At 40.0% G+C, this 24,005-nt stretch overlaps 1 protein-coding gene across 1 annotated transcript in view; it reads right to left on the minus strand.

Annotated features, from left to right (window-relative positions):
- Positions 1-14,046, minus strand: part of PDE4B (phosphodiesterase 4B) — a 194,609-nt gene extending 180,563 nt beyond the window's left edge. The window contains exons 1-2 of the mRNA XM_075711484.1: positions 14,005-14,046; positions 11,424-11,659 (exon numbers count right to left, since the gene is read on the minus strand). Of these exons, the coding sequence (XP_075567599.1) occupies positions 11,424-11,659; positions 14,005-14,046 (278 nt within the window). The remainder of the gene's footprint in view (positions 1-11,423; positions 11,660-14,004) is intronic.
- Between the last annotated feature and the right edge of the window lie 9,959 nt (positions 14,047-24,005).

Raw genomic sequence — 24,005 nt, forward strand, 5'->3', positions numbered from 1 at the left:
TCTCTAACAAGATATTTGCCTGGACGGGCTAGCTCACCTCTCGCCAGGCTGCTGTTGTATTCGTTCTGTGGTGTGTTATCGGACTGTGATTAGCATTAGCTGCACCTGTCTCTGCCATGAATTTGCCTGTGACTAAGCACCTCATCTTGCATGAGTCACCAGCATTTGACAGCCAGGATCAGGTCTTTGCTCACCACTGTGCAGAGATGCCTTTGTGCCCATGTCTAGATGCCTCTGCAGATGCCTCTGCGCCTGTGTCCAGAGGCAACTACAAGCACTGTAGCTACTGGCCAGTACCTCCTTACTAAATAGGAAATGCAGACAAATGTTAGTATCTGTAATTTTCATGTAACTAGAATGGAAATGACATAAGACAAGTATGAAAAAAAAAAATCAATAGTGCTCTGTCAGAGCAATGTTCTTACTGATAACAGATAACCCTATGTAACCAATTCAGGCACCCACTTTGTCAGGTCATTTGTGCACCCTGCCATACATTCCTGTGGAAAACTACCGTTTGGTTTGGTTGGCAACATCTCCACACACACGGGTAATGGAAAGGGTACAAAAATGAATGCTTAGCCTTGGACAACCCTCCTCCTCCTTTCAAAGAAAGGATTTGAATCATTTTCATGAGGAAACATATTTCTCTGTTATTGGTCTCACCTGCGATAGCTGAAGAGGAACAGAAAACTTCACCATTAATATGAGTCTGCTTAGGTTTTGTACTTTACTCTTGCTCTTCCAGATTCTTAGTTCTGCAGCAGTTGACTGGCAAAATGTCATTCCAGTTTGCATGCAAGTTATTTTAATTACTTTGCGTTTGAGATCATCTACACCTTATCAAGCTGTCTCAAATTAAACAGTATCAGGTTTACAATGTGCATTTATTAATAGTTATTTTTCCCTAAAAAAAACCCCTAACACAGACAGGTAAAGCTCACTGTATTTATCGTTCAACAGCACAGCTGTAACCTCCAGCTTTGCCAAGTGCCCCATGTTTTGGTGCTGGGAAACAACAGAAGTTGTCAGAATTCACATACAGCTTTGTCCATTACAACTTAATTAAAGGAATAAATTCACAGCCAAAAACCTAGCGACCATTGCACTGCCAGTGCCAATAAAACCAGGGTTAAAGAGAGGAGGTGGCTGTGGCCTGTCCAAGTATATAAGACGTCTCATGTTTTTCTAAATGGAAAGAGAGTGTCCAGTGATGGGTAACAAGCCTCCCAGAGCAGCAGTCAGGGTGAGAACCTGCAGAACATGACTGAGGTCGGCAGCAGAGGACAATGCTACAGCCTTGGTCCTCCAATTCATTCCAGTGATGCTCTCAATGTTATCAAGGTCTCTGTTCAAAGGACCCAGGAAGGAACTGATACAAAAAACAAGTTTAAAAAGATTCCAGGAGGTCATGATGTAGCTAACACATAAGAGAAGGTGTAAAGGCATTTGACACCCACCAGTGCCAGGTGGATATGGACCACAAGTAATTTACCGAGATCAGTCAGTACTTGGAGGAGTTGATTTCCAGTTATCCTGGAGATGTTCCGGCAAACACAAACCACGGAGAATCATCCAGGGACACATTTCCTACATCCACACGTAGAAGTAGTCACCAGTCACAAACATAAGCTGTATCACATGAGGCTGTCAGGCAGTAGCTGTCTCCTCAGACAGAGACCAAGAGCATGCAGTACAGCTGCAGTCACTGGAGAGGAAGGGCAGCCTCCCCTGGCCTGCCTTAGCAGCTCTGACCACAACCACTGAAGACAACCGAACCCAAGGACAAAGGGTTTAACACTGGCAGAGTGAATAGGTTAATTCTGTCCTGACAACAGAAGCACTCCTATCTCAAGGGGGACTTGCCAGTCAGAAGAACCGCTCACAGCAGATCAGAGATAATTGATTGTTGTTAGCAAACTGATTTAGTAATTTGGTTACAAGTATTTAGAAATGTGATTTATAAGCGGACTTTGTTGAATTTTGGCTGGGAGATGAGTGCATGGCGTGTGGAATCAAACTCCAAGCATTTAAGCTTCCTGGACATACAACATCCAGGATGGGAGCTGCAGAAACAGGTGGTCTGTTCAATGGGCATGGCACGATGCTGGGAAGTAGAGTTGCATCCCAGCCCCGGAGCAACCTAAATACACTCATCTTTTCCCTAATCCTTTGTCATATATAATGTTAGACTCCATGGCTTACTCCTCTACTGCTTGACAGCAGTAGTGTAAGACATGAGAGGCCATATGATGGTGTGCAGGTCACGTGGCACAGCCAAATTGGTATGCTGGCACCAGGATTCACACTTTCTGTTGCACCACATTCCAGAGCTTCCGTGATGGTTCAGGCATTGCTGAAAAACCACATAGGCACATGCCACACACAGCACTGGTCACCATGCTGCAGGGGCACAACTCTGCCTGCTGCCAGCAAGCATGCACGGAAAGAAAGCCGGGAGAGACTCGAAAACACAGACCATTTTGATGCACATAACATTTACTTTTATTCTGTTGTGGGTTTTAGAGGTACACACACGTTCACAGCAAAATTTAAAACAACTTCTTTGCTTGCACAGCAGAGCAAAACACCACCAGAACCATCATGTGTAACGCTGAACAAAAATATATCTAATGCCACACATCAGCTCAGAACCAGAAGGCAGTTCTCCAGGTAACAAAGCAAACCAGGTTTGATCTTTCCTTTCAGATGAAGTTATCATTAGTCAGAAGTTTAAAGATAAAAGAAAGTTGTGTCAAATTCTTGTCTGATTCAGCTTTTATATCGACTGTATTTCCATAATCTCCATTTATTTTATATTCTTGGGAGGATAAAGTTTGAACATAATATTTCAGAAGCTTCATTGTCTTTTGCTAATTAACAGTGACTCATTTCTTTCCATTCTAGATACATTTCAAGCTGTCTTATTTCATTCTGGATCGAGGTATATAATTATAATTGAATCACTAAAAGCCTTTTTGTGTGCCTACAGCTACATCTGTTTGGAACGACTAGGATCTCCAGGCAAATCTTGCAGCACCAAACTTCAGGATCATCTTCAATAAAATTACTGGGCTCCCCTTGCAATTCATACAAAAAGGGGATGCTATCATTTTGAGAACGTAAGCAGACTAAAATCCAACTAATCAAGTAAATGCAAACTAAGAAAAAGATTATATTGCAATAACAAAATATAAGTTGTGTACAAAAAGACATTTATAAAATAATTACATTTTTAATTCAAAGCCTATGACTAATCCAACATTACGTTTCTTCTTAAAATTCCTCTATACCAACTACAGCACACATAAATCACAGTTATTCTATGTAGGCCTTCTAGAAAACATAAAAATAAAAAAAATATTCCAACTGAGAAGAAGATCCAAGAGCTTCAAAAACTGACTGCAACAGTCAATGTCTAAATATAGGCAGTCAAAACACTTATCTGTATATTTTTAGCTGAGAAAATAACTTCTGTGATAACTCAGAGATAGCACAAATTCTCTGTGCAGCAGTTTCTTTTTAGATAGGTTTGCGTTTGTGCCAAATATGTGTAAAACGAGCAAGCAGTGACCCCTATATAATTGGGTTGCCCATCATTTTTTCCTATTATGAAGTATTCTTGTGATTTATTTTTATAAACAGATCTCCAGGATTTGTTGCGTAATGTCAGATGGGGACAGGGGTCCACCCATGACTCCCCAGAAACCTGCTTTCTTGTATCAGAGCCAGGGGAGCAGGCTAACTGTGAGCACCAACATAGCATCACGGTTTAGTTTTGTTTCTTCGACTGATCCTCTACTCTACATAGTTCCTGGTCAGGAAGAACCACCTTCCCCCAACCAAGTCAGTGATGGGATATTCTCTGGTGGAAACATCTTACTAAGGGAAAGAGTAGCAAAATTTTAGAGAAGACATTTCTCTAAATTATCTCACACACTACGCTTCCTCCTCCACGTCCTTGTGAGGTGTTAAAATGAAGTTGGGAGGGGCAACAATGACAACAAAACCAAGGAATTTTCCTCTTCCCATACTAGGCAAGTAGCCCCTACCTCCCACCTTGGTGAACCCAAACAGATTTAAGCCTTAGTGAACTTCTTTATGTAATTTTTATGATCTACCTGTAGACAACATAAGAACTATCTCACAACAGAACATTTTCAGCTTTTAAGAGACTATCTTGAGGAGTCCCCAGCAGTCCAAGCTCCTACCAATTCTAGTTCAGCACCAGGAATGAGCCATCCCTAAATGTACCAGATAATATTTCTACCTACTGAGGAACAAACAAACAAAATCACTGAGCAGACAAAATCCTTTAGGACTGTTTCCAGATCTAACGCTCTTCAATACTCTCCACATCTTTCATATTGTTAGAAAACTTAGGACAAATCATAGTAAGTCCGATTTTCAAAACTAAGCTATCATATACATTTTCCAGAAACAGCACAGCATAATTAAAAACTATTTTCCCCACAGAATATATGAGATGTTATGATGAATACAGTTGACCTCCTTTTTCAAGGTAAGTAAATGCCCCACAGAAATGTGGTACAAGCTTTTGAAATACAGGAAGCATGTTCAATCAGAATAATTGATCCTGCTTTATTACAACAAAACCTGATGTGATTTGTATAAATAATAAACATTTTAGACCAGATGATGTCCAGAGGTCCCTTCCAACTTCAACCATTCTGTGATTTAAATAATTTACAATATAGGTATAAAAGTCAAAAACATGTTTTTAACGTTTTTTTTTTCCTCCTGGGTTTTTATTTTTCACATCAGATGGGAAGCCAGCTCATCTGGTTTTTTTTCTATTCCAATCTTGCAGCATGTTTCTTCAGTTCTTATCTAGTTGAATTTGAAATTGTCTAAGAAATAAGACTTCAACCTATTTCACAGGGTATTATCCCACAGTCTGAAACAACCTTGAAAAAAACAAAACAAAAAAGCCCCACACTTCTCCAAAACAGCATTACTCCTGAACTTCTTTTTTTCATCCCACTGCTCCTACTTAATCTTCCTATTACCCTAAATATTTACCTTCATTCCATCGGATTTACAGATTTCAAATATGTAAAGAGTGACTAGGCATATTACCTTCTGCTTAGTTTACTAGCCTGACTACAGTTTTATTATCCTTTTTAATCCCCCATGCAAATCTCCATCCCCTTTACTGTTCTAACTTTCCATATCTATCCCTCAGTTAATTAATACCAGCCTAACAGCTTCACAATGGCTACGAGCCAGCCCTAGCTGAAGTCAGCATTTCTGCTGAAGGTCTCAGACTCAGTTGCCCAAAATTATACTGAATTTTTTTTGGTTGTTTTTAATGTTGCATTTAATTTGCTGCCCACGATCACCATCTGGAGAGCAACATGCAGTACTACAAGCATAGATTTGACACTAGATGTGCCAGCCCTTGCCGTGCACGCACACTTCAGAATACGGCAACACACTCACACGTCCTTCTTTGCATACTTCAACTTCAGAAAGATTTTCAGATCGACATGGAAAGTATGATCAATCCCTTAATAGTTTCTTTTTAGATTCTGACCACCAACCTGCACAATAGAATTATTTCAGAAGAAAAGAAGCTATAGACCTGGTCACTGCCAAATGACTAGCAATAATACAGCATTTAATACCATAGTCTAAATGTTTAACAGAATCTCTATGCCCTGAAAAAGTGCGCTTCTTACTATATTTAATATTAACCATATCAACTCTTAATAGAATTCTTAAGGCCTTTATTTCCTTATGCTTTGGGACTCATCATAGAACTTATTTTTTTTCAACATAGAAACTTGACACAAAACCGTCAAAATGACTCCACAGACCCAAGTCAAATGTGTAGAAATGGTGTAAATCAGAAGCTAGCTGTCAAACCAAGCCCAGGAGCTGGTAAGTATCAAAAAATAGGGAAAGAGAACTATTTTGGATGCTCTAAGTGTAGCTACAAATATACTCTTCACACCCTCATTCTTCCCTCTTGCCTGGATTTATTATCTCAAAGCTTTAGTTAAAAAATATGGAGCAGGATTGTGGAAAACATTTTAACAACTTTTACGAAAATATGGAAAAAATTTGTGCAAGAAGCTCGTAAGACTTCTACATTCAGATTGCCACTTGAAGATCTATATCCTATATATCTCTTCCCTTGCATGATTCATGAAAGCTGTTTTGTATGTGTACTGCCTTGCCATTTTCACACAAAATATTATTACATTGCAGCTGGCTTAGAATTACTGCTTTGGAGTCAGCCTGCCCATTTTTTTCTTTGCTGGTTACAGGTCTTGTCAGACCAGCACCAGTCTCAAGAAAACAGAGTTCTAGTAAAAATAATTAAAAAAAAAAAGCAACAGGAACAGCTTTCTGTTTTAGGTTCCCATGTACCTTAAGTTAAAATATTTATGTAAGTTATGGCTCACCCTCTCACTGTTCTTACTTTTGTATTACCACTGGAAGTTAAATTTAAGGTGATTTCTGAAAAAATGTGGCAGAAAAACTACTTACAGAAGGAATAGGCTTATTTTCCTCTACTCGCCCCAAATAATATGTTCTGTATTTGAACTCTGTTATTCTTTTCTTCAAACCACAGTTACTGCAATCCCAGGTACAGCTAAATTTCCACCATCGGTGCATTCTTAGCACATACTCTGTAACACAGTACTGATGTTGCAGGCTGAATTTTGTACCATTTCAGTGATGATAGAACCAAATTTCACCTAACCAATAATGAACAGTATTTTTAAAAGAAAACAAAGTACTGAAGCTGTAATACAATCTGACTATATTCTCCATTGATAGGTAAGGTTTTGCAAAGAGCTTGGTAACATACAGAGCTGTGGAAGATGCATGGGTAGTAGTGGGAAGCATTGTATTTCATAAATGTGGTATCTCCTAAATTGCTCCAGGAAGAACCACAGATATATTATTATACGTAAACTCTACTCCAGAATTTCAGTTCAGAAATCTCATTTGATTACAGAGATATTTGTCATTTTGCTCAATATAGAGCACAAACAGTGAAATGCTTTGGAGCAATGGAGATCAGAGTGAACCTAAATAAACCATCCAAAAGAAAGCCAAACAGTATTCCGGCACAAGAACAATAAAAAGATAAATAATGAGCATATAGCGGAGATTTTGTGCTGACAGGAAATGGAAGAACTGGAAGAATGGCTCAGCAAAATGCACACCCCAAATACATGCAGTGAGTTTCCCCAGGGATTTAATCAAGTTAACAGGAGAAAAGAGAAATAACCACAACAAAGGCAGAGCTTTTGCACCTCACAGTTCAGAGCAATCCTCTGGTGATTGGGTTTTGATTTATCCCTGCCTCTCCAGAAATTTCGTTATTGTTTTTCAGGTTAAGATGACAAATTTCTACAAAGGCTACAACAGCTTGCACAAATAGGAAACAAAACCCCAAGTTTTGAAGTGACTTCTTCGTTCAATACGAAATGCCCGTGGAAAGCCTCACTTCCATCATACCTGCCCTAGTAAAAGACACAATGTTCCTTATAGAAGTTTCGTATGTGTTTCTGAAGATACACTAAATATAACAGTGTAATGATGAACTTGTATATCAGCATGAAAAGTTAACTGTCATCATGGTATCGCTAGGAAGCTCTTTCACAATCTTACAGTCATTACAAAAAAAAAGATGATAGCTACTATGCACAGTAGACAAATGAAAAAAAGGCATTATTTCTAGGAATCCTGTTTCATGTCATAATAATGAGGTGTTTCACATCTGTCTTTGGGGTTTCATATGCACAGAAATAGATTACAGAAAGCTCAGGTAAACCTACACACTTCTGAATGAGTCCTAGTGATCTCTTGTAGAAAGTGTTTCCAAGCTACAACTCTATGAAGCCTCAGGGGAAAAAAAAAAAAAACATACTAAGTGAACGTTAAACAATTTATATTGGATGCATAAGAGTTATGACTATTTACCTTACAGAAAACCTAAGTCTGGACCTTACATTGTTTATGCATTTTAGTTGTGTGGACCCCAAATGCCTTGGACCAAGGCCATTTACATTTAGATTTCAGTGAAGAGTTTCCTTTTGCACGATTCACTAACTCCACTGCTGTAACAGTATCAATGAACTTGATCTTGCACAAGCTATAGCAAGACTGTCTACCTTTGGGAACATAAACAGAGTTCAGGAAACCTCTCCATCCTGAAGCTAGACCCAGGGAATAAATCTAATGAACAATTTGCATAACCTAGAAACATCATGTTAGGGGCCTAAAGCAGTGCAACCTGAATAGTCAGTGCTGCATTAATGGAGTAGATTTATTGACTAATAAAGATACATGCCACAATTCCAAGGAACAGAACACTGCCATTACCCTCCAGTGAAATGCTAGGAAACACGAGACAACTGGCAGAAGACAAATTAAGAGAGATTCTGACCAGACATATGGAGACTTTTTTCTGTGTTGAGGACAGTCACACAGCAGAATAGGTTGCCCAAGAGGATGTGAAGTCTCCTGTCCTTGGAGGTTTTCAAGATCAGACTAGATAAAGCCCCCTGAGCAACCTGGTCTGACCTCACAGCTGACCTCACTGTGAGCAAGGGGTTGGACTAGAAACCTCCTGAGGTCCCTTCAAGCCTGAATTATCCTATACCTATGAAACTAAGAGTTAGATACTCTGTTCACAAGGAATATCACAACAGACTACTCCTCCAAGGATCTGTTAAGCTTTCCCTTGAGAGTGCTCAAACTCCTAGCATCTCCTGTATCCTACGGCACAAAGTTCCGCAGCGTAACTAGAAACTGCATAAGCAACCACCTCCTTGCACTTGCTCCATGCCTGCCATACCAATTTATTTGATGGCCCCTTGTTCTCATATTGGAAGGGACAATAAGCAATAGATCAACTACATCTTCATACCACTAGCAAGATCTCAGTCCTACCCCTTTCCTCAACCGCCTTTTCCATGTTGAAGAGTTCCAGCCTCCTTGGTCAATCCCAGTGCAGAAGCTGTTCCATATGTCTGACTATCTTAGAGGCCTTTAACTCTTTCTAGGTCTGCAACACCCTTTTTTGAGAGGAAGGACCAGAACTGTACACTATATTCAGCATTTGACCAAGTAATGAGTTCCTACCATGGCGTCCTGATGTTCTATGTTTTATCTGCTATTCTTTTCCTTTAACTCTTTAACAATTAATTTGCTTTTTTGACCATTAATAAGCACTGAACTTGCAACTCTATTGGACTTCTACGCTATACCCAGGATCTTGCTTCTGAGTAGTAATATTGTTTTGCAGCTACAATTCTTTCATGCTCAGATATATCACTTCGTATTTATCTACACTGAAATTTTCTCATCATTTCATTGCCCACTCACTGAGCCTCTTAATGCTCATATCATTCCAAAGCTGTTTCAACACAATGGCATATACCAGGCTTACACAAATATAACCTGCCTCTGGGGTATATTTCATGCAGAACTGAACCACAAAACAGAAGCCCAAACAGCTTAGGGACCAGATCACACTTGCACCGCTCCTACACAAAAAAAAAATCTCAATCATGACTGTGCTCCCTGAGAGTATGGTCAGGCTCCGAGTAACTGGAAATTGCGTAGGTAAGGAACTGCCTGGCATGGGGTAGAGAACAGTGCTAACCCATTCAAAAGCCCTTGATGACTAGAACTTAAACAGAAAATGTGAAAGATTAGACCAATTTTCTGCCCAGCTGTCAGAGCAGTCAATCTAACTGGTGCCCAAGTCAGAAAGGTGAGGGGGATGCAAAGATGTCTGTGTAACAATGTGTTGGAACAGCACTCTGCATTGCAGTCACACTAACCAGCAACTCCCAACTTGCAATATGGCTGTAAACAGATATGATAGATTCAAGCAAAACAGAGAAGTCAGAAGCTAGCTGCTCACTTATAAGAGATTAACAGCAGTAAAGAAATAGCAGTAACCTGAGTATCAGTTATAAGTGTTTTCCTCTTTGACTGGCATACCGTTAAAGAAAAATACATGTTGTGCGACACAAGATGCATACATTGAGTCTGCTGTAATGGAAGAGAGGAGCAGCAATGCCCCCTTGTGTTACAAGGGAAACTAATGATAAATCCATTGTGACTCCTTGCATTTTCCTAAATCGTGTGTGAAGGTGTAGTCAAAGATCAGAACTAATTAATTCTTAAAAGCACACCTTATGAATAGGTTCTCAGTTGTCTTGCAGTCAAGATTACAAATTGCTGCAGAGACACAAAAGGGAACACTCGTAAAACGCTCATAAAGGTAAACCAACTCTTTTATTGTCAAAATTCACAATCCATCTGAAATTAGATAACTCATTTTGTTAAATTTATCCACAGCAATTAAATGCAAAAATTGAACAAAAGCCCCTGCTAATTCCTCTTTGATTTCTGTAGCTCATCTATTCAAGTGCGTAGTTTAAAAATCTTATTTTCAATAGGAAAACTGTTTTTAAAGGACTCTAACAAACTAATTTAGGCTGTCCTCTATAACTGTTCAAATGCAAACTCAAATGCCAGCTCTGAAGAGTGCTGAGCTTAACAGAAGCCAAAACCAGATTCAGACTTGGAAATAATGACGTGAACATGTCTTGCACCTAGCAAATGAAATTGAGAACGGAGCATTTAAAAACTAGAATCTAAAGCACACTTGAAATCTGAAGTTGAGAGTACAGATTTTAAGGTTGCATTGTAATGCCATTTCAAGATTCATATGGTGAGCTGGACATCTAACCTTATTTTGCCATTAAAATCTACCATTGCAATTCCAACACATGAACACTCAGAGCTTTGTCTTCCTCTCCTCCCTCTAGATGACTTTCCTTATTTTGGCACTTAACATTCAGTTTCTGTTTTGGAACTCACCTCCTAGCAACCCCCTTTTAATCAGCTCTCTGATAGTTTCTTTGGGACTTTTCTTGAGCTTGACATAAGATTCAAATGCTTTTCCAAGCCCTTCTTCTAACACTTGGACAGGAAATAGCCAGAGAGCTAAAGCCTTTTTCCTCAATCTGTTGTAGAAGAGTCTACCACCATCCTGAATTCTTCTGTGGGTGGAAAGCTAGTAACACAAATCCTCTGGCTGAGACCAGAATTTATGACACAAAAGTTTCATGAAAACACATGAAAAAAGTGAATAGAAAAGATTTTAACAGAAGTAGAATTTCAAAAAAGGCAATTACTTTGTAAAATTACATCCATAAGACACCGATAGACATCAACAATACTGATTAGTATATACAAGATAACTATCTAGTGTCTTCAAAAAAAAAAAAAAAAAAAAAAAACCACCAAACCAAACCACCAAACCCAAAAAAACCCACCCAAAACCACAAAACCAGAAAACAACAAAAAAACCCTAAAAAAACACCCCAACCATGTGAGATTCAGAACAAAGGGAAATAACCTACCAGTCTTGGTAAGTGGTGATTGCAATACTTGGAGGTGTCAACAAAGGCAGAGTTGTTGGTCTACAGACAATGTCTCTGTCAGGTGTCCTTGCTTTTTCTGTTTGTCTTTGGGATAGCGGTGGTAACTGCAAATTACCAGAACAACATCTTCTTCCTCTCCAGAGGTCTATGCCCAGAGCATGGCTGGAAGTACTATAGGACTTACTCAGCCCACACTCCAGGTAATCCAGAGCATTCTGCAAAGACAGAAAAGCCACTGAAGTTCTACAAACAAATCTTTTCCTCCATGAGGATAAAACACATTCAATTTTTGTCCTACAGTCATAGCTACTCACAAAAGGTAACTGTATGATGAAATCTTGGCAGAGCCCGGCTCCACTGCATTGTTATTCTATGAAGTTATGAATGAACTTGAACATTCACTCACAACTTGTCTAAACTAAATTCAACATCTAATTCTAATCTAATTGAACACTTCAATAATCCAGGTCACTTCGGTGATATGTTAAACTTTTCATATTTTGAAATTTTTCAGAGAACATTCCACTCAACATCCATCTTAAGTATCATTCCTCTCCACAGCACAAACATACTGGTTTGCCACTTTTTTTTTTTTTTTTGATGAATCACCAGGCAGAGAAAGATGTCAAGAATACTGAACTTAGACAGAGCTATTCAGTGAGAACTCCCAGCTAGGCCACCCTACCCTATGTCTTGCGTTCCTAATAGAAATAGTCTCAAAAAAAGGTTTTGATCAGTTGAAGCAGTTTTTTCTCTTCTAGTTTCTACTGATTTTTATTGAGAAACATCACCATGATCTCACAACTGGCTGTCAGTCTTCTCAAACCCAGGCCAGAAGTTCTCCCACAGCAGAACAGCACTGCGAGAGGGTTGTCAGTTTTGGTCTTAGAGAGTTTAGCTAGTCAAATGTAATTGTCCAACACAAATGACAGTATTTCTTTATTGTGTGTGATGACCTACCAGTAGAAGCTGGAGTGTTACTGTAATAGGTATATATATCTATGTGCAACCCCTCTACGTTTTTCCTCTTCTTTACCGGCTCCTGAGTATCTCTGCCCTGCTCCCTCCACCCTTCTCAGACCTTTCCAAGCCCACCTTACAGCCTCCTCAAATCCCTGGGTTCACTTTCCCTATGAAGAGCTACCACTGTGTCCTGCACTGAGTGTAGAAGGATCTACCTCACCTCAGTGAGAACACGAGTGACAACTGGTAACCCAGTAATGTTCCCCATAGCCATGGGACTATTACAATAAACAACTCTGTAGTACTGTCTACTCTCTTACCTCTCAGCAAGGACTCTCAACATGGGAAGGAAAGAAAAGACTGATGAGAGAATGGCATACTACCAGTTTTCTCAACTTTCCCTACTTGCTGACCCATCCCACAACCATGTGAAGCATCCAGACAGGAAACAACATGGCCCACAGCTACTTTACTCCTTGACTATAGCCTATAAGGCTATAAGCCTATAAGTGCTATAAGGCATACTGGTGCAGATCCATGAAGTTACTTAGGCATCAACATGTAATGACCTAGATAGAAGTTTAAAATATTTGGCATGCTACGCTTCCAAAAATATGCTAGAGATTTTCAGTGATCCAAACCCTACTCTTTCATAGCACAAAATCAGGTCAAAAATACTCCTAGGAGCCCCAGAAAGGAAAATCTGCCTTCTGTATGAGGATCTGACTTAACCTGCCTTTATTAATAATCTCTATAAGACTGTTTAATTTTTTGTTATTATTTAAGAAGTATACCATAGAGTTTTCTAGCTTCCCATTAAATTTCAGTTGCCTGCTTTCATTAAAATCAGCAAGGACTGAGTGGACTCAGCATCATGCTCAGGTAAACTGATTATGAAGCAGTGCAACATGTGGTCTAAGAGTGTAAAAGAAACACTTATTTTTTGAAGGAGTGCTATAGGATACACTAACTATGAGGTTTCACTCCTCCACTGTATTTTCATATACATTCCACATGGTTTTCCACCTTTGGCGAGCCCCAGCTGTGACAAACAAGACAATTAAGGCTGTGGTTATCATGCCATCACTACAAACTGATACATTTCTCCAGAGGATGAGAACTGGGGTTTAATTAATAGGGGATTATGATGATGATTAGCAAGTGTAGTAATGGAATAACACATGCATCATCACATTAGGTGTTCAGCAACTACAGCGGGGAGAGATTTTGAAACACTTATAAGTATGCAAGCACAGCACACACACAAAGATGGGATCCAGAACAAAACTTCCATAAGGTATGGAAATGTTCAGTCCCTGCTGCCTGCCAGTATTACACTGACCAAAGACCAGTAAAGTATGTGCTCTGCATAAGACTCCTCTAAACTTCTCATGGTGTGGGGGTTGGTTGGTTTGTTTGTTTTTAAATGTGCTGAGCTTATCTTCTGCTTATTGTGTGAGGTGCAAACAACTCTAAGGAAATCAATGAGTAGCCAAACCAAAACCAGCTAATACTTAGAAAATAAGACAAAACAAACTTTTAATCTCATTTCATGAAGTACTGGGAAAAATACAGCATGCCTTCAGAAGAAACTTACCTCATCTGCAGTTACTGTCATGACACTTCTGCTTTTCTTCATTATCGAGATTGAAGTGCACCCCGTTATGAAAAACTCGTTGTTCAATCCAATTTCTTCAGATGGGCAACCTGAAAGAAAAAATTTTGTACTGTATTTTTGAATAACAAACTGTTTTGATAATAAACTATGGAGCTAATTGCTAACATCACAGCTGATCTATAACTTCCTGTCCATTTTCATAACAGACTTGGCAGCAGATGTTATGCAAGTGTAGCTCTCTATTAGTGAAAGGACAATTCAATATTTAGTAAAATCATGTTCAAAGTAACCAGTATGCACAAGGCTCTGCAATCTAAGCAAGCCCTGAAACATGTCTAGTAATAAGGCATCAAAGCTAACGGGTTCTACTTGCAGAGAATTTTTCTTTAAATGAGCCCTTTTCAGAGGTACAGTATTGAAGGTCTCCAGGAACGGCTTGAGCTGGATCTCATAGAAGAAAAGGAATTGCATTTGTATGTGATTCTAAGATCTAATCATAACTCACAAGCATTATTTATTATTACACTGGCACACACACACCACTTCAGCCACTAAATTACAGCCTTCTGTAGAGGGTGACACTGCAGCCACTTTGAACTATGCAAGAGTGCTAAGGGGAATGAAACACAGCCGAGCAGCTGAAGCAGCAGGGGAAACCAGCACATGGGAACAAACCCCCTCAGAGTGTTCCGAGGCCCCCTGCTCTTTCTTGCTGTGGATTTAGTGCTCATAAAAAAGCTACAGTCATGATTATAGAGACAGAACACTGAGGGTTGGGGTTTCTTTCTTTTCTTTCTCCAAAGAACAGGTAGAGCTGGAGCGCCACTTTTTGTGTGCTGACAAATTTTCTCCCCTGCTTGGAAGGATTATCTTTGAGGTAGAAGACTGCTGAAGGGCCACTGTTCATAAACTTCAGTGCTGAAGCCACCACAAAAAGCTGTGCAACAGTTTCAGGCTTGGTGATGTTAGACTTCCAACATGATGCTCACTCTGAGAAATGAGGGATTTTGAACTGTATTCAGATCACCTGTTCATGCAGTGCAAGTTCAGGAGAGCAAGAAGCAACTCACACTGCCTTCAAAAAAGGGCTGCCAGACCCTGGTGATCTACCCAGACGATGAGGAGCAGATGTGGCATCAAAATTAGGCACCTAATTTTCTTCCCTGCCACTAGCAGTGGTCAGCATCCCAGAAAGAAGGCAGCCTGCACCACTCACTTTTACTGTTAGGTTCGAAGCCCCAGCAGCAGGTACTGAATGCCATCTTACACAGCAATTGCTGGTTTTTCTTTGGTTCCCACCCAACAATGAATTCAGAAGTCTGAATGCTCAAGCATGGCAGCTCAGCTTGTCTTAGAGCAACCACGCAACTGTGCCATCAAGGGTTCAGATTCAGTTTAATACCATCATGCCCAGGTTAAATGCTATTTAGCTTGCACCTCTACCTATTTAAATCAAAAAAGCTTAAAGAAAGCAAGCTACATTAACTCTTAGGCATAGCATCTGAATACAGAGCAGTGCTTCTGATCACAGAGGTCTAAGGACATCACAGTCTCCAGGAGCCAACTGCTCATCTGCTCTTCCATGCGCAAGACAAGTGCTGTAATGAACCTGCTTCCCTCTAAACCAGATCACTCTGGGGAAAAAAGTAAGAGAGAAAGAGAGAAAGAGAACAAAACAAGCTCAAATGAAACACGAACACACAATGCCAGCACTGTAGTTGAGTCTGCCTGCAGTTCTGGCTGTGGCACAGGCACTGCCAGTTGTTTTCATTTCATTAGGGTTCATACATCCAACACACATATATCCCTTCACTGCTAGCCAAAGCATTCGGAGCGCTCAGATCCATGCCAGACATAACTCACTGCCATTTCATCACAACCGCAAGCACACAGGGCTGTATGCTTCATTCTATATGCATCCAGCATTGGAAAAGAGCTGAGGGATTTGTCTTCTAAAGCACCTAAACTGCTTCCCTCCAGAAAAGGATGAACAGGACCATCCAGGAGCAAAGGACAGAAAACACCAAAAAGCACTCCACAATACCTCTCACCAGGCTTGCTCTCCTCTCAGCATCCATCGCTGGCTGTCACCAGACCCAGACCAGTGGGAAAAACAGATTTATAGCCTGATCAAGAACCCTCTTTTTAAGACAACAGGCCTCATGCATGCACCAGCTAAGCAATCAGGGTGGGTTTAGACATTACAGCAGTGGAATGGCTATTAAAAACCTGACATTTGGCAGCACAGTTGTGTGGCAACGTTACTTCTCTCTGCAAACCTTATCTAGCTTTTGATCCATATTACAATTAGATGAGCAGGCTAGAATTGAGGAAAGTCATTACCCTATTAGCAACATAAAAGCCATACTACAGTATCAGAATAAAATTCTAGAGTAAGTTTAATAATTTTATCCATCTTCAACAATTGGGAGAAACTAAAAAGCCCCATTATAAAAAGAATCAAAAACTGACAGCAGACAGTAAATTAGATAATACCATGCAGGTAAAGACGACCATAACAGTGGTATAAACCCACAGACTAGGAAGATATGGCATGACTACTTGCTGCCAGAAATAAATACATACACCTCTGTAATATGTGGACAAAATTCACAGAAGAACAAAAGAATGAAGCAGTTTCACAAGCAGCAGAACTAAGCAGATTTGTGTCTCAGAGGTAGATCCTTTAGTGCTTAACAAAGTACAAGTTTGAGATGTTCATGACTGCCCTGCTGTGCAGTTTGTGATGCCCAACACAAACGAGCTCACACTGCGGCATGTCCCACACTGGGACTAACAACTGCATCTCCCTCCTGAATATGTGTCAGTTCACAAACTCACATAAATAAATAAATACATAATAAAGTAAATAAGTGAACACATAAATAAGTATCCAGGAAAACATCTTGGGGGGGTGGGGGGGGTGGAGAAAGAATGAGAGCCTAAGAGTGACTCCTAAATTTTGCTGAACTTTACTATCAGAACTGACACTAGGAGACAAGACATGGAGAGATGAACCAGACTGACTAGCAGATCATTTCTGTGGAAGCCTGAGTCCTCTTATACCACAACTTCCTTTCCTTTCTAAATATTTATCAATTTGTCAAAGTAAGTTTAACCAGAACATGCATAATTATAAAAAATGTACATATTTTGTTCAATGTGGATTGCATTTCTGAAGAGCCTACCACGAAAATCTAAGACTTCCGTTAGTCATGACTAAATTACTGTTAAAATCTGAGTCATTCTTTTCTTGTGTCTTTACATAAAAGATTTGACACCTGGGATGAACATCTAGGGTAAAAAAAAAAAAAAAAACCAAAACCAAACCAAAACCACCCCAAAGAGGCTTACTGGAAGATTTTTCCCATGCCCATTTTCCAATTCATGCAATCTTCTGTTACAAGCAAAGAGTTTCTCTCCACTACCCAAATTCTCCAAAAAGAAAGTATATCCCAGCAGGCTGGTTAAGTGTGGGTAACAGGGAATGCCTAAAAGCAGCAAGGCTTTGCATTTGATATTAGACTACAAAAAAACAGTACTCTCTCAGCGCTGCACTTGGGTCTAATCCATTTTGCTGGAATATATCCTAGGCAGAGTATGAGATTTCTTTTCACACCAAGCTGACCTAGTTCTTCCACCTCAACTTTTTTGTGCTGAATGACCGTGTTTTTCAAAAATGACAGTAAATGCTCCAGCAATCTCAGAGTGATAAAGCCTTATAGCAAAGGTATGAATTAACAGGGTTCAAAACTTGCAGCTGACAGTGGTGAGGATAAAACTACATGGATGCGTGTGATAAAGCCTGCTTTTCCTACACACTTTTTTAAAAATAGCTATTCAACTCATCCAGTGTGAATCCACTATTTAAAGAAATTCCTAAAGTGCATCTTAATGTGCAAAAGACACACATTTCACCATGTTGCCGTTTTCCCACACATTTTGGCTTCTGCTTGGGCAGCTTTAAAGACGCAGGTTTATATGACAAGCAGATTAACCCTCTCACCCCTAAAGATACTCCCCTCCTCGATGAAACATAGACAAGGCAGGGCCAGGAGGATTACATTTTTGCTGCTCGCACTGTGCTAGTTCTTTGGATTAACAAAAGGTTTTGGCAAGCAGAGCTGTTTATCTGGCTGCTTTCATACTCCAAATTCATTTCCTCCCACTCTTCAAGAAGGCAAGAAACAAAGATTGAGAGATGGTGGAAAAACAAAACCAAACCTGGTGAAACTCAGATAACACAGCACATTCTGCAATACCATACCTGTTTCTTCCCAACTGCCAGCAGTGCTGCCCAGGCCACGACACACATTACTGGGGCAATATTTTTCCTAGCAACAAAATGCTGATCCTTACAGGTTCAGCAGAACCTGAAGATGACCAGAGATAAAAACAGAAACCTGAACAGTGAATTAATAGAGAAGCTTTACTAAGGAAAGGGCTGGGATGAAGGAGATTATCTGATCACACAGATAATTACATCATTTGTGAGCTGGGATTCAAACAACTTGATTCTCCTTAAAGATAGCAACAAAACTTCACAGGGTGAAGTAGATACTCAGACAGGGTGACAGACACCAAAAAAAAAAAAAAAAAAAAAAAAAAAGCGATAATCTCAGGTCTAGCTCTCCCAGACAAAACACATGGGCTCGCACTTCAGGCTTGAAAATTGCACACAGCTCCTTGTAAGAAAAATAAACCCTACGTGGATTTTATGTTGGCCAAAGGCAAGTTGAGGTATAAATACCAATTGATACCTGAACGGTGATGGTTTTGTATCTTACCTTAAACAAAACCAGCAAGTTCAAAATGCAAGAGCAGTACTTCACCCTCTGACTGCTAAGAAGGTCAGCTTGCTTACAAAAAAGGAAATGGAGGTCATGGCCAACTGGTTGCACAGCATGGCAGCAGCGCCGCAGGTACTGGAGCTATTCATGTACAGTAGGAACAAACATGCCGTATGTTTACAAGCTGTACATACAACAAATAAAACTTCAAAGAAATACCAGTCAAATGTTTCTGTAGAATTACATTCCCGTAAAAAATTAGTTTCAGGAATTTTACCATTTTATTTTTGCATCACACACAAGTCTTGAGCCATAGAAGAATTAACTGTACCTTCTTCCCTTTCACCAATGTAGCCACTAGGCTACTTTTTCCAGTATTGAGCCCTAAATGTTTAGCTCTGTGACTAACACTATTTATGTCCAGCTACTTGGACACAGCCTCCTAGAATTAAATACATAAGAATTTCCCAAACAGCCCTTTCTACTACTTATTTAGAGAGCAAGAAGTTGTTTTTTCAGTGGTCACTTCCCATTTCTTGTGAACAGAAACAACTCAACTGGTCTGCAGAGCTTATGGCAGCTCCACAAAACTGACTCCTCCTCAGAAAAGTTAATCTATTATAATTTTCATAAAATGCTGAGAAGACTTCATAGCACTACACGAAATAAAAGCAAGGGCATCTGTTAGCACAAATGCCTGTAACCCACGAAAACAGACTCAGAAAAGAAGAATTTGCCCCGACAGGTAAAACTAGCTTTATTTTTTATCACTGCAATTCTCACATAAACTAAGTTTGCTATAGAAGTGCTAAGGATCTACCAATATCATCCAACTAGTGAAGTGACTACTTCACTTTGTCCTCTTCCAAGGCTGCTTTAAGCTTTCTCATAATTGCCAACCTGTGAATTACAGGCTGAGTATGCAAACCAAGTCTAATTTAGTGTGCTGTTTTTAAGCTACCAGACATCTGTGCGATGTGATAAAGTTGCAAATTTATCAACAATATAAATTAAACTAATTCTTTTACTATAAAAAGTGAATGCTATATGCAGGATGCTCTTTGTACATATTTGAGAAAGTTCTGTCAAAGTTGTGCAAGGCCAAATAAAAAACTTTAAAAAAAGAGAATCACCTCCTTTCCCATGTTACCACTGGGTAAACTATCCTTATTAAAACAGTGTCTTAACTTTCATTAGGAGGTTTCTTACTGAGATATCACCAAGGTTAAGAGGATTGCAAAGACTCATCCTTTCTCTGGAAACCTAATCATTAAAGCTGAGAATAACCAAGTCGGTCTATTCCAGAAATTCCAGTAGCTCCTTGATTTCCAGAAGAGGGTACAATCAGGTTGTCATTGCTCTTCATTTATTTCAGTTATGATAGAAAAATCAATACTAATTTGAACATATCATTACATTGCTTACTGTCATTAGGCCTAACATGCACTGCAGAACTCCCGTGAAATACAAGCAATATTTTTTCACTATTACTGCTGAGAAAATACCACCATATTTTTTTCAGGGAACTTTCAGGCAAATGTTAATAGCCTGGACAGAAGAAAGAATTGCATAAAACACTATTCTATTTTCTTTACTATGTTAATGATTTTTAAATCTTATATTTCCACAGCAGTTTGTCTACTATTGCGGTCAAATGCAATTAATTTAAAAAGCAGTTCTGACAGCAACAAAGGATACAGTTTAATAGTGCTACCTACCAGCACATAAAGGATTTTCAAGGTAATTACTTAGGAAAGTGAAGCATACTATTAAAAGATGCAATTTATACCTTTCTTGTTCCATGTGCAAATGACTAGCAGAGCCTCCCACTCCTTGGAGTGGAGCTGAACAGCATTCAGAGAGCAAAGAACAATTATTAATTACGCTTTAAAAAAAAAATGCCAGTTTAAAAATACAACAAAAAACAGTGCAACAGAAAATGCACGCAATACAAATTTTCCCCCTTTAGATTGGTAGGTTGCTCTTCTAAAAAATAGACTTCATATTCCCCATGTGTTTTTATTAGGAAAGGAGCATCATGCACTAAGGCTTGCTGGTCCACATAGATAACAGAAACATTGCAGATCAGGCAGGATTAGCATGTGCTGGAGGAACAGCGTGGGGAAACTTACTGTGTCACCACCAGCTAATGTGGTACTTGCCTCATGCCACTGATTTATTTCTTGCCTTCCTAAATTCACCCAGATATTGCTATAGTCCAACAAGAAAAGTTCTAAGATCCTCAGATCTCTCTTTCCTCTACAGTTTTTATGGGAAGAGCCAAGTTCAAACAGCCTGCAGGAAGGATTTTCTTCCCTTTTTTTTTTTTTTTTTTTCCTTTAAATACTGGAACCATATAGCAAAGCAACACAATGATCCTAAGCACAGAAGTACACAATCAAGCCTACAAATAAAGACCATTCTCAGAAGAACACACCCTCCAGAACTCTTGTAACAGAGGAATATTCCTAACCTTGCCAATTTTTCCCTGTGAAAAAAAAAAACCTGCAAAGAATAGTGGGGGAAGATGAAATGCAAAATCAGAACAGCCAGAGGTCCCTAGACAACCCAAATAAAGCTAGCTGAGACCTGCAAAGGAGGGGACCCACGAAAGTATGAAGAAATCTTAACTGTACACCGGCTGCATAGCAAGAGGCGGAAGGAGAAAGCCCAAAGCACCGACAAGCAATGCTGACAGCTCAGTGAACAGCAGACCCCTCAAATCCTGCATGTTATGCAAGAGACAGGCTTAGCTGCTCCATTTCATCACTGCTGCATCTGTGCCTTGCATCTGCATCACAGGGAAGAAGCTCATCCCACGTACCAGAGCCAGCGCTGCGGCAAGATCTCTGCCCTGCTGACCAGCTGCGCCTGGCCAACCAGGTCTGCAGGCGAGGGGAGAAGTCACGGTGCAACGCTGCAGCCAAGGTGGGCTCCTTCTGGTGAGGCCCCATGCAAGAGTCTTGCTATAAACAGTTTCCACACTGTTCCAGAAGCCTTCCCCAACCCTGCAACAAGCCAGGCACCACCTCGGTTCCTCCCCAGCCAGGCACAGAGCCCCCTCTTTTTTTTTCTTGTACTGTTTAGGCAGGTAAAAATCCCATAAAAATTAACAAGAATCTCCCTTGAGTCTCCCATAACCCTTCTTGCTGTTCTGTCTTTGTCGTAGTTTAGCCCCAGCCAGCGACTAAGCACCACGCAGCCGCTCGCTCACTCCCCTTACCCTGATGGGATGGGGGAGAGAATCAGAGGAGTAAGAGTGAGAAACACTGCTGGGTTGAGATAAGAACAGTTTAATAATTGAAATAAAGTAAAATAGTAATGATAATAGTAACAATAAAATAATAATAATAATATACAAAGCAAGTGATGCACAATGCAATTGCTCACCACCCGCCGACCGATACCCAGACAGTTCCCGAGCAGCGATCGCTGCTCCCTGGCCAACCCCCCCCAGTTTATATACTGAGCATGATGCCATATGGTATGGAATAGCCCTTTGGTCAGTTTGGATCAACTATCCTGGCTGTGCCCCCTCCCAGTTTCTTGTGCACCTGGCAGAGCATGGGAAGCTGAAAAGTCCTTGGCTAGCATAAGCAGTACTTAGCAACAACTAAAACATCGGTGTGTTATCAACATTATTGTCATACTAAATCCAAACCACAGCACTGTGCCAGCTACTAGGAAGAAAATTAACTCTATCCCAGCCGAAAACAGGACAGTCTTATTTCCAGACAGCTTATTAGAGTGGAAGGTAAGGGGCTGAACAAGCATGATCAGATACCCAGCAGCATCTTCAAACAGGAGAAGGCAGTGGTCAACAGCTGGGGACTGAGCCCTCCGTGATGTGGCACAGTGGTTTTCTGTACCAGTCACTCTCAGGCAGGTCCTGCTCATCTCACAGCCCAGCCTCCAAAACACAACCCTGTGGGCCATGAAACACCACCTAACACAACAATTTAATTGCCTGAGGCAAAACCTATTCCTCAGAGTAAATGCTTCCATAGTGATAACAGCGAGATCGGGTAACTAGCTTTTTTGACCACAGGCAGACACAAAAACTAAATCAAAAGGAAAAACGATGTTCCATGCCAAGGTAAACAGCTGCTGCTGTTTGTCTCCTGCCCCCCGTGTCCTCTCTTCACCAAGAAGAAGGATTCTGCAGCTGATAAACTGCATTTTCATAAATTGTGCATCCTAGACTGCTCATAAAAGACAATCCTCTAAGGAGTCCAAGGAAGGAGAAAGAATAATCTGGGAGAGACCTCTCCGTGCTGTTAAATGAGTACAAAATGAGGTTACTTCTAGGGTAACAGCATCTAGCCACGCACAATATATTGTTTCTAACAACACTGCCTGTCTGCAGCATCATTTTTGTTAGTGAAATAAGAAGGATTTCTTTTTTTAGATCACAGATTTTGTGCACCAGTAGCTGCTATTACTCTAAGTACAGGAATAATCATTCTGTGCTACAGTGCATTGTCTCAAAATTTTATACAATATACTGGAATATTCACATTATCTCTCATAAGAAAAACATCCATATATCAACAGTAAAGCTAACTGTTGCCTCAGCATCTCCTACCTAGGTTTTGATTACATTTAACATCATTATAACACTTTTCACCCACAGACCTCAAAGCATTTGGCAAGTGTGCTCAGCCTTACACTAGTGGACACAAATCCACAGAGAAAAATAAGTGACAGACTCAAAATCTCTTATGAGTCAAAGCAGAGCCAGAAATAAGATGCAGAACCAGCTACACTTACCATTGCACAACAGCACCCAGGAAAGACTACAAGCTGGGTATGCACAGATTAGAAAAGAGAACCTATTTTTACCTCATGTTCTTTGCCTAACTCCCCTATTTACTATTTATCAAAAAACAGTTACATTCTGAGATTTCAAAAATAACTTAATTGTTCAGTTAGAACTAAGGGAATTCTCTGAATGTAGGATTTGCGGCTTCTCAGTAGAACTCAAGCCCATTCCAAAATTCATGCCTAAAAGCATCTGTCATAACACTCTCACTTTGGAGGATAAGTGGTTCATCAAATGGCTCTGCTTTTCAGAAAGTCTCCTTTTCATACAGAAACAGAGAGTAACTAAAAATTAAATTTCACATCTCATCTGCAATAGCAAAGCATGTCATTTGGAGTATTAAAGAGGACACAACTGCGTTAGATTAG

The sequence above is a fragment of the Pelecanus crispus genome, chromosome 5 (assembly GCF_030463565.1).
Source record: "Pelecanus crispus isolate bPelCri1 chromosome 5, bPelCri1.pri, whole genome shotgun sequence".
NCBI lineage: Eukaryota > Metazoa > Chordata > Aves > Pelecaniformes > Pelecanidae > Pelecanus > Pelecanus crispus.